This window comes from Sminthopsis crassicaudata, chromosome 3, assembly GCF_048593235.1.
Source record: "Sminthopsis crassicaudata isolate SCR6 chromosome 3, ASM4859323v1, whole genome shotgun sequence".
NCBI lineage: Eukaryota > Metazoa > Chordata > Mammalia > Dasyuromorphia > Dasyuridae > Sminthopsis > Sminthopsis crassicaudata.
This window is the reverse complement of record NC_133619.1, coordinates 8595143-8608043: the sequence shown is the minus strand read 5'-3', so window position 1 is coordinate 8608043 and position 12901 is coordinate 8595143. Positions and strand designations below refer to the sequence as shown.

Sequence of the window (12901 nt, the reverse complement as noted above, 5' to 3'; positions counted from 1 at the left end):
GAATGTAGGAAGTTCAAGTGAAAGTGAACACTGGGGTCATCTGTTTTCTTTCCCTCTCAGGGGTGCCTAAAGGGGGTGATCAGATATTTTATGTTTTAGGTATCTGTTAACGTGGGCTTATGAGGCCTTTGTGCTTTGAACATTTCTTTTGTGGTAGAGGAAATAAATAGCTGTCCTATAATTATTTATATTTAGTCTTCCCCTTGAATACCTTTCTTGAAAAAGGCCTTGTTAATCCCTTTTGAGGAGACTCTGTGCATAAACTAAAACTGAACTTTGTGTTTAAGAGATTTTTCTTTACTTTCTACAAGTTAGAAATCTCTTTCACTGTGGCCAGGCTGCTCTTGGGGTTACTTTGAGACCTTTACAAGTCCAGAGCAGAACTGTATGGGGAAAAGTCTTCCTTTGGGCTCTTATAAGATCTTGGAGGAATGTTCATGATCAAGATGTTACTTACAGTTCAGGGGGCCTTCCCTACCCAAAGGGACTCAAGTAAACTTGGAAACCTGACCTCTAAAAAAAGACCACTCTTTTATCATACACTCTGGCTCATTTTTGCTCCTAGAGCAAAGTTTAGGTTTGGCAAATGCATAGGATCTTCATAAAAGGAATGGGCAGGGTCCCTTCTTGACAATTACTCAGTGTGTGAAGTAGTATATATTAATTCTAGGGTCTTTTCATAGCTAAACAAAGGAAATGCTTAATGCCCCATAGACTCAAGCATACTGACACACAAGTCATGTACCATAACACAATCCTTTTCTTATATTTTCCCATTGAACAGGTACTTTCCTTTTATCTATCACCCAGGATTTTGGGGTAGCTTACAAATTGACATCTCCTGGCTTTTTGGATGGCTCACAAGTTGGCATCTCCTGGCAATCCATAGCCTGGCTTGGGTTTTCTCACCCATTTCATCTGTACTAAAGTAAATTGCTGGTGGTGATTATCTTCTCTTTTGAGAAGTTGGCTAAACAGAACAAGACTCTTGGGATCTCTTTAATTTATAAGGTTGTCATCAAGATGGGGACCATCTACATTCAGGAGAGGAAATGCAAAGCAGAAGACATAGCCAGTCTTGGATTCTTCTAGATTAGCACATGTTCTTGCTGCCAAAGATGGTTGAATTCTTCCTAGTTACAAAGACAATTTTAGTGTAGTGGGGCTAGTGTCAGAATATTTCACTTGAGTCCCCTTGTGGGACCCAGGTATTTCAACTCTTTGTTGAAGGACAGATACCATAGATAGTGTTGAGGAGGAAGGGAAGATAGAGGGATCCCTTTCCTTTCTGGAAGCTCAAGGTAGAGTTGTAGGAGTCCCAATCTGAAAAAGAGGAAGAATGGAAATCCTTTCTCCTTTTTTCCCCTACTGAGAAGGCAACTTCTTGGCTCCATTGTCAATTTTCTTCAACATAGCTCCTGGTGATGGTGACCAGAAATCACTCTGTTCTGTGTGTGTTACTCAGCAAGGGTCTAGACCAGGGGTTCTCAAACTACGGTCCGCCGGGTTATGGCAAATGGGCTGAGGGGCGGAGACAGAGTGTGAGCTGTTGTTTTTACTATAGTCCGGCCCTCCCACAGTCTGAGGGACAGGGAACTGGCCCCTATTTTAAAAGTGTGAGGACCACTGGGCTAGACCATGGACCCAACACCATTCATTTCTGTGATGGTCTCTATCATCCCCAGGTGCAAGTCCTTTAGGGCTGAGCTAGGGTTCTCCCCAAGGAGATTCATGTTTACCAGAACAAAGGCAGGAAAACCAGCCTGACTGGGCCAAATGCATACAGAGAAAATCTGTGCTGGGGTGATATAATAAGGAGGGCATTGAAGGATTGAGTCACAAGGTAGCTGAAGGGAGGGGAAAAATTCCAGAAATGTAAAAAAAGTCTTGAACTTATTAATATCCCCTAAAGATGACAGAAACAATCCCAAAAAATCCCATTTAGATAAATTATTTATGAGAATCTTCTACCTATGGATTGAGGGCATCCCTGAAGGAAGGAAGGAAACAAACATTTATTAAATATTTTTTATATTTGAATAAAATGCCAGGCTTGGAGTTGGGAAAATTTTATCTTTATGAGTTCTAATCTTACCTCAGATACTTCCTAGTTGTGTGATCCTGTGGAAGTCACTTAATCCTGTTCCTCTTTTGTAAGAGAAGGAGAAGGAAACAACAAACCAATTCAATATCTTTGTCAAGAAAATCCCGAATGAGGTCCCAAAAAGTCAGACTGAACAACAACAATATTCGACACTCTGCTAAGGGTTTTACAAATATCTCATTTGAGAGGTAGGTGCTGTTAGTATTTTCATCTCACATTGGAGGAAACTGAGACAAACAGATTAATTGACTCACCCAGGATCGCACAGCTGTGTCTGAATTTGTAAAGGGAGCATTTTTATAGGGCTCTTCTGTAGTGGGCCCCATCTTTACCATTTCCCAGTGGACTGAATGGTGTCGAAAAGTCAATGTTTTCCATCCCTGTCCTTATTGTTTGTTGATACATTTGATTTTGTGTAACAGAAAGACCTCTTTCCAAAGAAGTGTCTTCAAAATCATTTGAGGCTCTTTGTAAGATAACTGAACAGCAATAACCCTGAGAGGAAGCTACATTCCCAGAGTCTTCTCTCTCCCTCTCCCTCTCCCTCTCTCTCTCCCTCTCCCTCTCCCTCTTCCTCTCCCTCTCCCTCTCCCCCCCCCCCCCCCTTCCAGGGTCTCATCCCCCCTGATAGGATAGGGAGGCGAGTGAGGATAAGGAGCATGTTAAGTCCATGCTAAGTCATTGGGTTGGTGGATTGACCGGGGAGTCACAGAGATGTCAAAACGAGGTTCTGATGGGAAAAAGGACTTGAGTGAATATGGATTTGGGACTTTAACTGAGATCTCCTGTCCCTAAGTCCTTCAGCCTTCTAGGACACTTGCTTGTTCTAATTTAATGAAAGGGAGGAAAATGGTAATCTTATCTCATGTTTGCCCCAACAGCTCTCTCTAAGGAGACAATTAGAGCTAATCTGCCCAGTCTCCAACTCCCCCCCTCCCACAGCTGCAGGAGCAGGATTGGCTGGGAAAGGGTTGTGCAATCCTAATCCTAAAGGGTTGATGCATCAAAAGACAGATTGTAAAAACTTCCTGGTGGACTTCAAGAGCAGGTTGGACAACTCTTTCTGGGATGAATGGGAGGTATTCTGTCCCCATAGAGGGATGGGCCAGAAGACTTTGAGGGGCCTCTCAAACCAGTCTTGGGTTTCTGTTTACATAAGTGTTTTATCTCAACCACTCCATTTTACAGGTCAGGAAAGAGTTACCTCCACCTTACTTGAGGAGATTGAGTTCACCAGTGAGTCTCGGTGAAGGCCATAGATGCTTGTCTAAGTTAAGAGGCCTGGGCTTGAATCTCAGTTGTACCAGCTGGTAGTCCCGGACAAACTGGCTCACGCCTGTGGGCACCACTTTCTCATCTGTGGAGTGAGGGTTTTATTTTTTTATTTATTTATTTTTTTTTCAGTCAGTCATTCAACATTTATTTTATTTTTTTTTATTATATATATATTTTTTTTATAATATTATCCCTTGTATTCATTTTTCCAAATTACCCCCCTCCCTCTATTCCCTCCCCCCGACGACAGGCAATACCATACATTTTACATGTGTTACAATATAGTCTAGGTACAATACATGTGTGCGAATATCATTTTCTTGCCGCACAATAAACATTAGAATCCGAAGGTACATGCAACCTGGGCAGACAGATATTAGTGCTAACAATTTTCATTCCCCTCCCAGTGTTTCTTCTCTGGGTGCAGCTACCTCTGTCCATCATTGATCAACTGGAAGTGAGTTGGATCTTCTTTATGTTGAAGATTTCCACTTCCATCAGAATACATCGTGAGGGTTTTATTTTAACTGATGATGATTTTGACTCCCCGGGATCGGGGGAGGAAGATGAGAGAGTCTGGTAGCCGGAGCATCCCAAAGTCCAGAAGATCCCGGTCTTGAGTGATCCCAACGCTTGTTCCTTGGTACTTTCTTTACTCCGGCTGTAACTTCTGGTACTCTGGACTAAGAGGCAATTCCATGGCCTGTGCCCCCCAGAAGCTCATATTTTAATGGGGGAGACAAGATGCAGATAATTGTTATATCATAAATGGGAAGTATTCTCTGAGAAGATTTCAGCAGCTGGGGTGGGGAAGGGATAGCATGGGAAAAACCTCCCGTACCAGGAGCTGAGTCTTGAGGAAAGCAGGAGCAGGAAACATAGAAATAGGCAGAATGTGATCATTTACACCATCAAGAACGGTTCTCTTCAGGAAGTCGTGATGGACCTGGGCCTTGAAGAGGCACAGGAAGGGGGGACCTGATGAACCCCCCAATCCTGAGCGCTGTGAAGGAGCCATCTTGCTTCTGCTAACACTGAATGCTTCTTCCCATCTGGTATCATTTCAGGTACTTCCGCATTGTCTTCATCCTATTGGTGCTTTTGATCCTTCTCTTGGGAAGCTTCCTCAACACCCAAGTCAGCTTTTTGGTCCCGTAAGTGGCTTGTGGATCTGGGGGTGCTCTTTGGGGGTCTGATGCCCAAGACTATCAGCTACTATAAGTCCCCTGGCTGGGACTGGAGGCAAGGGGGTAGGGAGAAGAGCACTTGCTTTTTTCAGAGTTAGAGCAACTGAATGTGGGTTCTAGCTCTGCTCTTTACTTCCTGTGAATGACCTTTGTCTTTCTGGACCTCAGGTGAGAGGCTTGATTTAGCCTTTTTAGTCATATCTGTCTCTGACCCCATTTGGGTTTTCTTAGCAAAGATACTGGAATGGTTGGGTATTTCCTTCTCCAGCTCATTGTACAGATGAGGAAACTGAGGCAACCGAGGTAAGAGACTTGTCCAGAGTTACCCAGCCAGGAAGTGTGTGAGGCTGGATTTGAAATCATGAAGGTGAATCTTCCCGACTCTAGGTCCAGTGCTCTGGCCATTCCACCTTCTAGCTGTCCAGGATGAACTTCCTTATGGCTACAAATTGATAGACCCCTTTGAACAGAAGTGGATTTGTCGAGTCGCTGCCCTCCCTGCTCAGGGGTGAGGGGCCCTGCCAGTCTGGAAAGAGCTTTAGCAGCAGAGATTGGTCAGGGTTTGTAGGTTCATGATGCACATAGTGTCAAGCTGTTGAGCAGAGGGGGGACTATAGGAAACCAAAGAATCATGATCTCATTGGAAGGTGGTGTTGGATTTAGGGAAGAAAAAGTGTCTGGTTGGTTGGTTGAGACTCATTTTGGATATTTGGGTGCCCCTTCTCCAAATCCCTTCCACCCTGAACTTCCACCCTTTTCACCTCATGCTCATTCCCTTACTCTGGAATAGTACCAGGTTATTTGGGAAGGAGGCACTCTCTAATTGTCTAAACACAGGATCGGTTTTGGTCCTCCAGTGCCTCTCTGCTCTATGCAGGGGCCAAAACATCGCTCGCTCTAGACTCTTTTTGCCAAGGATGCTCTTGGAACCTAGCTAACTAACTGGTTCTCCAATAAAGTCCATCAAAAAGCATTTATGAAACCCTTATATGGGCCAGGGAGCGTGCTAAGTGCTGGGGTGCTAGAGAAAGGCAAACCCCACAAACCTCTATCCCTGCCCTCAAGGATCTCACATGCTAACTGGAGAGACAACTCGAAGCCTTTCCAGCTGATCCACCCCAGGAGAGCCCGGGCTTCTTGATTTAACCTTCCAAGACCTAGAATCACCTCCATGCTATCATGAGGAGTCAGAGGAGGGCTTGGCTCCTGCAAATTTACCAGCTTCCTAAAACCTCACCAACACAACATTCCGTAAAGAAGGAAGACTCAAAATTCCCCTTTCAAGTTAAGAAGAGAGGGCAAATGCTGGAACCAAAGGATCAGAGTGTGAGGGCTACTTGGGGTCGAGGATGGGCAGATTGAGTGAATCAGCGGCACTTGGGAGTGTGGGATGAGGTCAGGGTGACGGCCAGTGTACCATGAAGTGGACAGACCATAGAGGGGAGGCTGGCACAGTTACAGGCACATAGTTCAGTGCTTAATAAATGCTTATTAGCTGGTCTGAGAGAATAGGAGGGTCAAGGAAGAAAAAATGAGGGTGAAGATCAAATTTAATGTGAATGAGGGAGTGGGAAGGTTGGAAGGCTAGAGAAAAGCATTTCAAGAGATGTGGAGATAGACTCAATAAGACTTGGTGACTGATTGGCTCTATGGGATGAGGAAGAGTGAAAAATCTAAGATGACGCTAGACTGCCGCCCTAGAGACTCGGAGGTTGTTGGTACCTTCAGCAGAAGGAGGGAAGTTCAGAGGGGATGGAAGTTTGGAGGGTCCTGCGTTCCCTTTTGGACCTGTTGGGTCTGGGATGCCTCCAGGACATCCAGGCAGAGAGAGCTAGCTCAGGAGAGGATGACTTTTCGGTCCCGATTTTCTTTCATCCAGAGTGGACTTTATCGCCAGCAGCATTGGTCACTGATGGAAGGTATCTTCCGTTCTTCTGTCCCCAGTCTCTTCAGTGGCCAGGAGTCCTTCCATCCCGTGACCAACATCATGTTCCTCAAGACCCACAAGACGGCCAGCAGCACCGTCATGAACATCCTGTATCGCTTCACAGAGAAGCGGAACCTCACGGTGGCGCTACCTGCGGGGCAGCTTTTCCATCTGGGCTACCCGTGGCTCTTCCTGACCAAGTACGTGGAGGGATTCAAGGACCTGAATGGGACCTTCAACATCATGTGCAATCACCTGAGGTTTAACCCCACAGAGGTAAGGGCCAGGGACCGTGCTCTCCTCCCCTTGGCAGGTGCGGCGCCAGCTGTGTTCCCCAGGATATCGAGGAGTTAAATGACTTAATGAGGGTTACACAGCTGGTATATGACCTGCCTTTTTCTTTAACTGAGCTCAAATTGTCTCTGTAGCTTCTGTTTACTGATCTTCAGTCCAACCTTTGGTTCCATATGGAATCCACCTATCTCTTCTTTATGATAAATCTTCAAATGTTTGAAGACAATTCTTGGGTTTCCCCTTCTATCTTCCCATCTGTTGGTTAAACACCCCTGCTTCCTTAGCTGATCCTTGTATGGCCAGGTTTCAAACCTCTGCAGAATCCTGGCTTCCTTCCTCTGGACCCATTCCAGCTCTTTTATGATTCAGGTGTTTTTCGGAGGGAGCGGCTTTCCAGTCTCCTTTCATCACCATTTTACAGAGTCAGAAATACCTTGAACACACAGGCATAAGAGCAGCCAGCCACACCTTGTAAGATAACCTTTTTATCCTAAGACCTGTGAAATGGAAATTAGCTGGTTGAGGGAGCTGCTTTTCTTGCAGCCCAAGGCACACAAGATTTTTAGGAAGATTATTGCCTGTCCCTTTCCATTCCATGAAGATCTTTTCTCTGTTTTTCTACTTTCTTATTGCTAGCACTTCAAAAAGGGCGTTGCTTGTAAATCCAGCTAAGGAGATGTTCTGAACAACAATGCAATTCAATTTATTTCTGGGAATCAGACCTCAAATCCAGCCCTGGACACTCCCTAGTTGTGTATCCCTGAGTAACTCACTTAACATCTGCTTAACTCAGTTTCCTCATCTGTAAAATGGTGATAATAGCACTTATCTTCCAGGGTTGTTGTGAGGACCAAATGAAATAATGGTTATAGGTTTTGCAAACCTGATGCACTCTATGAATGTTTGTTATTAATCTGACATTGATCTTCATTGTTGTATTTGAACTTCAGTGTTTCTTCGCAGCTCTGATCTTTTCATTAGGAAATAAATGTTTCTATTTTGTTAAAAATCATTTTTTTCTTCTGTAGCATTATACTCAGTTTTGCTGGATAAGTGATTCTTGACTGTAAGCTCAATCCTCTGCCTTTTGGGATACCATATTCCAAGTTCTCTGCTCTTTTATTGTGATGGTTGCTAAATCATGTGTGATCTAGACTGTGCCTCCTCAGTACTTGATTTCTTTCTTTCTTTTTTTTTTAAATTAATTTTTATAATTATAACATTTTCTTTGACAGTACATATGCATAGGTAAATTTTTTTTTTTTTAACAACATTATCCCTTGTACTCCCTTCTGTTCCGAGTTTTTCCCCTCCTTCCCTCCACCCCCTCCCCTAGATGGCAGGCATTCCCATACATATTAAATATCTTATAGTATATCCTAGTGATTTCTTTCTTTCTGGAAGCTTGCAGTATTTTTTTCTTTGACCTGAAAGCTTTGGGTTTGTGCTATGATATTCCTGAGAATTTTCATATGGTGGTTTATTTCAGGAATGAACTGGTAGCTTTTTTCCCCCCTATTTCTACTTTTGCTTTCTGGTTCTAAGGGATTTGGGATAGTTTTCTTTTAAGATTTCTTGAAACAAGATGTTTAGGCTCCTTTTTGGGTTATGAACTTCAGAGAATTCATTATTCTTAACTTTTTCTCCTTGATCTGTTTTATAGGTCAGTCATTTTGCAATGTGATACCTTACTCCTCCCCAACCCCCTTCCGTTTTCCAGTCTTTTGACTTTGTTTTAGTGTTTCTTGTTGCCTCATGGAATCATTGGCTTCTATTTGGTTCATGTGAATTCTCAGAAGGTGTGTGACTTGTGCTAGGCTGTGAACCTCTTTTCCAATTCATTCTTTCATAGATCTCATTTATTTTCCAAATTTTTCTTCTAGTGTCCTCATTTCATTTATAACATTTAAAAACAAACAAACAAACAAACAAAAAAACAAAAAAGATAACATTTAAAAAACTTTAAAAAATTTGTTTCATGTCTTCCACGTATTTTTTAAAGTTTGCGGCTGAGCCATGTTTTTGTCGGAGGCTTTGCTTTTAGATGTTTTAGAGTCTCTTCGTCTGCATTTGTGTCTTGAGTGTGGCTGCCCCCATTAGCTCAGAGTTCTTATGACGGGGTTCTTGCTTTGTTTGCCTATTCTTTTAGTCCACTGCCTGACTTTGGATGTCAGGGCTTTTCTCTGCAGCATTTCTGCAGGGAAAATCTGGGCTGCCTGCTGCTGCTTTCTTGGTATATTGAGTGTCATGTATTGTTCTGTATTGAGTTTTGTAGGATCTTGGGGATAAGCGAATGTTTGGTGCTTCCAAAGTGATCTGAGGCAGGACAAAGTCTGATTGTTGCCCCCAGATCTGAGCTCTGTGAGTTCCTGACTGGAGTCTGGGTCTGAGCATGAGAAGTTGCCCAAGCTAGACTTAATGCCCATCAGCTAGTTGGGACATTCTGCTGGTTTAGAGCAGCCCAACTGGACACTTCACTTTGGACTGGGATTCTTGCCCAGGGATTCCTCTGCAGGCTGGGCTAGAATCTGGGAATGAGGTCGAGCTCTGTGCCTGGGGTTGGAGCCACTGGCTTCAGTCTGGCTTTCTTGGTCCACTGCCCCGGAGCTCCCTCCTGGCTGTATCAACCCTGCCTGTGCATCCCCTCTTCTCAGCTCCTTCCGATCTGTTTCTTGGACTTGATTAGTGAGTGACAAAGTTTCTGGTTCTCCCCGCTCCTGGCCCGAGCCCATTCCCAATGTCCGTGGTCCTTCCCTTGGTCTTCTTATGCTGATATGACTTTTCCTGGGTTTCCCAATCAGCAGTTGATCTGATGAATTTTTTAGATGTGTCTGGAAAAATTCTGTACAGACGTCACTCTTCCGCTTTCCCTCTTGGCTCTGCCTTCTTGTCTGAGTCTTGAGGGAAGTCAGGAAAGCTAGGAAGGGAAGGGGAGGAGGGAAAGCATTCCAGGCCAGGGCAGAGATTTGGAGACTAGAGAGGCAGCCAGTGTAGCAGGGGGGCATTGGAGAGAAATAAGAGAGTAGGGGACTGGAGGGGAGAAGGAAGGGAGCAATGGATCAAGAGTTCAGAATTAGTCTTGATGAGGAGACAGAACACCTTTTAAAGTGACAGGAATGATGGAGGACACAGAGCACATAGGAGTGATGTGTGATGAGGAAGAGGAAAGGGAATAAGCATTTATATAGTGCCTACTGTGTACCAGGCACTGGGCTAAGCACTTTACAAATATATCATCTTGTTCTTTCAACAATTCTGGGACATTTCCCCTTCCAGGTGAGGAAGCTGAGACAAAGCAAGGTTAAGTTATGATTCGAGGCAAAGCCACGCTGAGAGGGTGGGAAAGTCTAAGAGACTGGAGGAGGGATGGAAAGGGTGGGAAGAATCACTGTGGAATAGTGAGATGGTGAAGCAATCTTTGTTGTTATTCACTTGTGTCCGACTCTCTGGGACCCCACGGAATATCCTGGAGTTTTCTTGGCAAAGATGCTGGAATGGTTTGCCATTCCTTCTCCACTGGATTAAGACAAGGGTGAAGTGATTCACCCAGGCTCACACTGTTAATAAGTGAAATTTTCTAGCTGGGAGCCCGGCATTCACACTTGTCCCTCAGCTTCCTCAATTAATTAGGGAAGGGTAAAAAGATTGCCAGGGAGGGTCCCTTTGAGGTTCTACATCCCAAACCACCCAGGCTTACAGCTTCCTCTAGTTTCGTTTGCCATCATATGACTAGGACTAAAGATGGCAGGGAATGAGTAGCGCCATCCAAGACTGGGTTGGGCACAGCTTGCCTGGTGCGAGGACAAAGGGCAGGGACTTGATGGAAGAGGAGGATAGGAAGTGGATTCACTCAAACTAGAGGGGGAGAATCCAGACCGGCGAGTGCGAGGCCCTAGCCGGGGAGAGATGTGAAGCTTGCTGGGATGGGAGACTGCGGGGAGCAGGACAGGGTTCGGGGTCACTGCTCTTGCTTTGTCCTTTCGGTTCACATCATTTCCAGCCTGTTGGATCCCTCTCCTCGGCTCCTCACAGAGGGCTGCGGGCCGGTCTCCGGATGGCAGCTGCAGCCCCCGCTCGAGATTCCCCCGGGATGGTTCCCGAGCTTTGCCCCCTGTCCCCCGGCCCGGGCTGGGGGTCCTCCGCCCCGAGTCTTCTTTGCGCTCTGAGAGGCCCTTCGGGAGATGAGCCAAGCCTGCTAATGGCCTCCTCTGTCTCTCTCTCTTCTCCCCAAAGGTAGAAAAAGTCATGCCCAACAACACCTTCTACTTCTCCATCCTGAGAAACCCCATCGCCCAGCTGGAGTCGGCCTTCGTGTACTACAAAGACTACGTGCCCGCCTTCCAGAAGACCAAGAGCCTGAACGAGTTCTTGGCGTCCCCGCTGAAGTACTACAGCGAGGCCCTGTCCATGAAAAACATCTACGCCAAAAACAACATGTGGTTTGACTTTGGCTACGACAACAACAGGCAGGGCAAGGGCTACGTGCGGGACGCCATCCGGGAGATCCAGCGGCGCTTCCAGCTGATCCTGATTTCGGACTACTTTGACGAGTCCATGGTGCTCCTGAGAAACACCCTGCACTGGGAGCTGGACGACGTGGTCTACTTCAAGCTGAACTCGAGGAGCGAGGAGACCATCCAGAACCTGACCCGCGAGAACCAGGAGAGGGTCAAGGAGTGGTGCGCCCTGGACTGGGAGCTCTACCAGCACTTCAACCGCACCTTCTGGCAGAAGCTCAGGGAGGTCGTCGGGCTCAAGAGGCTGAGGAGGGAGGTGGCCCTCCTGAGGGAGAGGCAGCGGGAGCTCATGGACGTCTGCATCCAGGACGGGAGGCCGAAGAACAAGACCCAGATCAAGGACATGAACCTCAAGCCCTACCAGTCCGGGGAAGCCGACATCCTGGGCTACAACCTCAAGCAACATCTGGACAACGAGACCCTGGCCAGATGTCAGAGGATGGTCATGCCGGAGATCCAGTACATGGCCCACCTGTACTCGCAGCAGTTCCCCACGAACCCCCCCAAGAAGATCACTCTTCAGTGATGGGGACGTGATGGGCTCAGAGCTTGGGGGAGCCGAGCGTCCTGGCAGAGGGTCATCCAGCTCTGGTCTGGCCAGCAGGGATAGGCTTCGAGAAAGTGGGGTATGGGGGCCCTCAGCCTGGGATCTCTGGGAGACCTGGACAGTTCTTAACTCAGGCTAGAGTTTTATTTAAAAAAATGGGATATTGCCTTAAGGTAACAGGGTTATTTTCCTTTGAGGGTACAGGGGGAGAGAAAAAGGGGGCGAGAGAGAGAGAAAGAGAGAGTGTGTGTGTGTATATGTATGTGTGTATGTGTGTGTGTATGCATGTATGTGTGTATGTATGTGTATGTGTGTATGTATGTATGTGTGTGTGCGTGTGCAGGGGATCAGCGTGGAGAAGAGGAAAAAGGCAGTTTTATTTCCCAGTCACTGACCTCGGGGCCTTCTCCTCCCAGAAGAATTTCTGCATGGGAATGTTCAAGCCAAGAGTTCAAGGTATTTCCAGAATGGTTACAGGGAGCGAAGGCACAATATATTGGATCCCAAAGAGATGCACCCTGTAGCTAACATGGAAATATCAGGCGGATGGACCCAGTGATGGGAATTTAAGTCCGATTGCTTTTCCTGCCCTTGACTGAACTTGTGAACTTTACTGGGGTAGCAGCATCCCCCAGTAGGGGAAGTCCCTCTACCAAAGCAGATCTGCCATTGTTCTGAAATTCGGTCTCCGAGAGCTGCCAAGGGGCAATGAGGAGTTAGGTGACTGATCCAAGGTCGCACAGTCACGATGAGTCAGGACTTGCATCCGAGTTTTTCTGAACTTTAGGTAGCTTTCTATGCACCCCATCACACCGATTACTTAGAGGCTGGAAAATACAGGTAGTAGGTAATTTTTACCATGTAAAACATACTTCCAGTGGAAAAGGATTTTTAGCTCCAGGGATTTTAGTCGGTCATTAAGTCAATAAGCATGTATCGAGTGCTTACTATTTGCCAAGAACTGTGGGGACAGAAAGAAACGCAAAAACATGGCCTTGGGCCTCAAGGAACTCACGTTCTAATGGATTTTAATGTTATGAGAAGGAATGC

The 12901-nt window shown here is 46.0% G+C and overlaps 1 protein-coding gene across 4 annotated transcripts in view; it reads left to right on the top strand.

The window, feature by feature from the left end:
- The window catches only part of GAL3ST2 (galactose-3-O-sulfotransferase 2), a 56179-nt gene that overhangs the window by 43099 nt on the left and 179 nt on the right, over positions 1-12901 (top strand). For 3 of the 4 annotated variants that reach the window (XM_074297924.1, XM_074297922.1, XM_074297920.1), the window contains exons 2-4: positions 4447-4533; positions 6511-6769; positions 11021-12901. The exon at positions 11021-12901 is cut by the window's right edge and continues 179 nt beyond it. In XM_074297924.1, coding sequence (XP_074154025.1) covers positions 6554-6769; positions 11021-11830 — 1026 coding nt within the window. In that variant the 5' untranslated portion in view covers positions 4447-4533; positions 6511-6553 and the 3' untranslated portion in view covers positions 11831-12901. The remainder of the gene's footprint in view (positions 1-4446; positions 4534-6510; positions 6770-11020) is intronic. The other variant, XM_074297923.1, reaches the window with a different exon arrangement.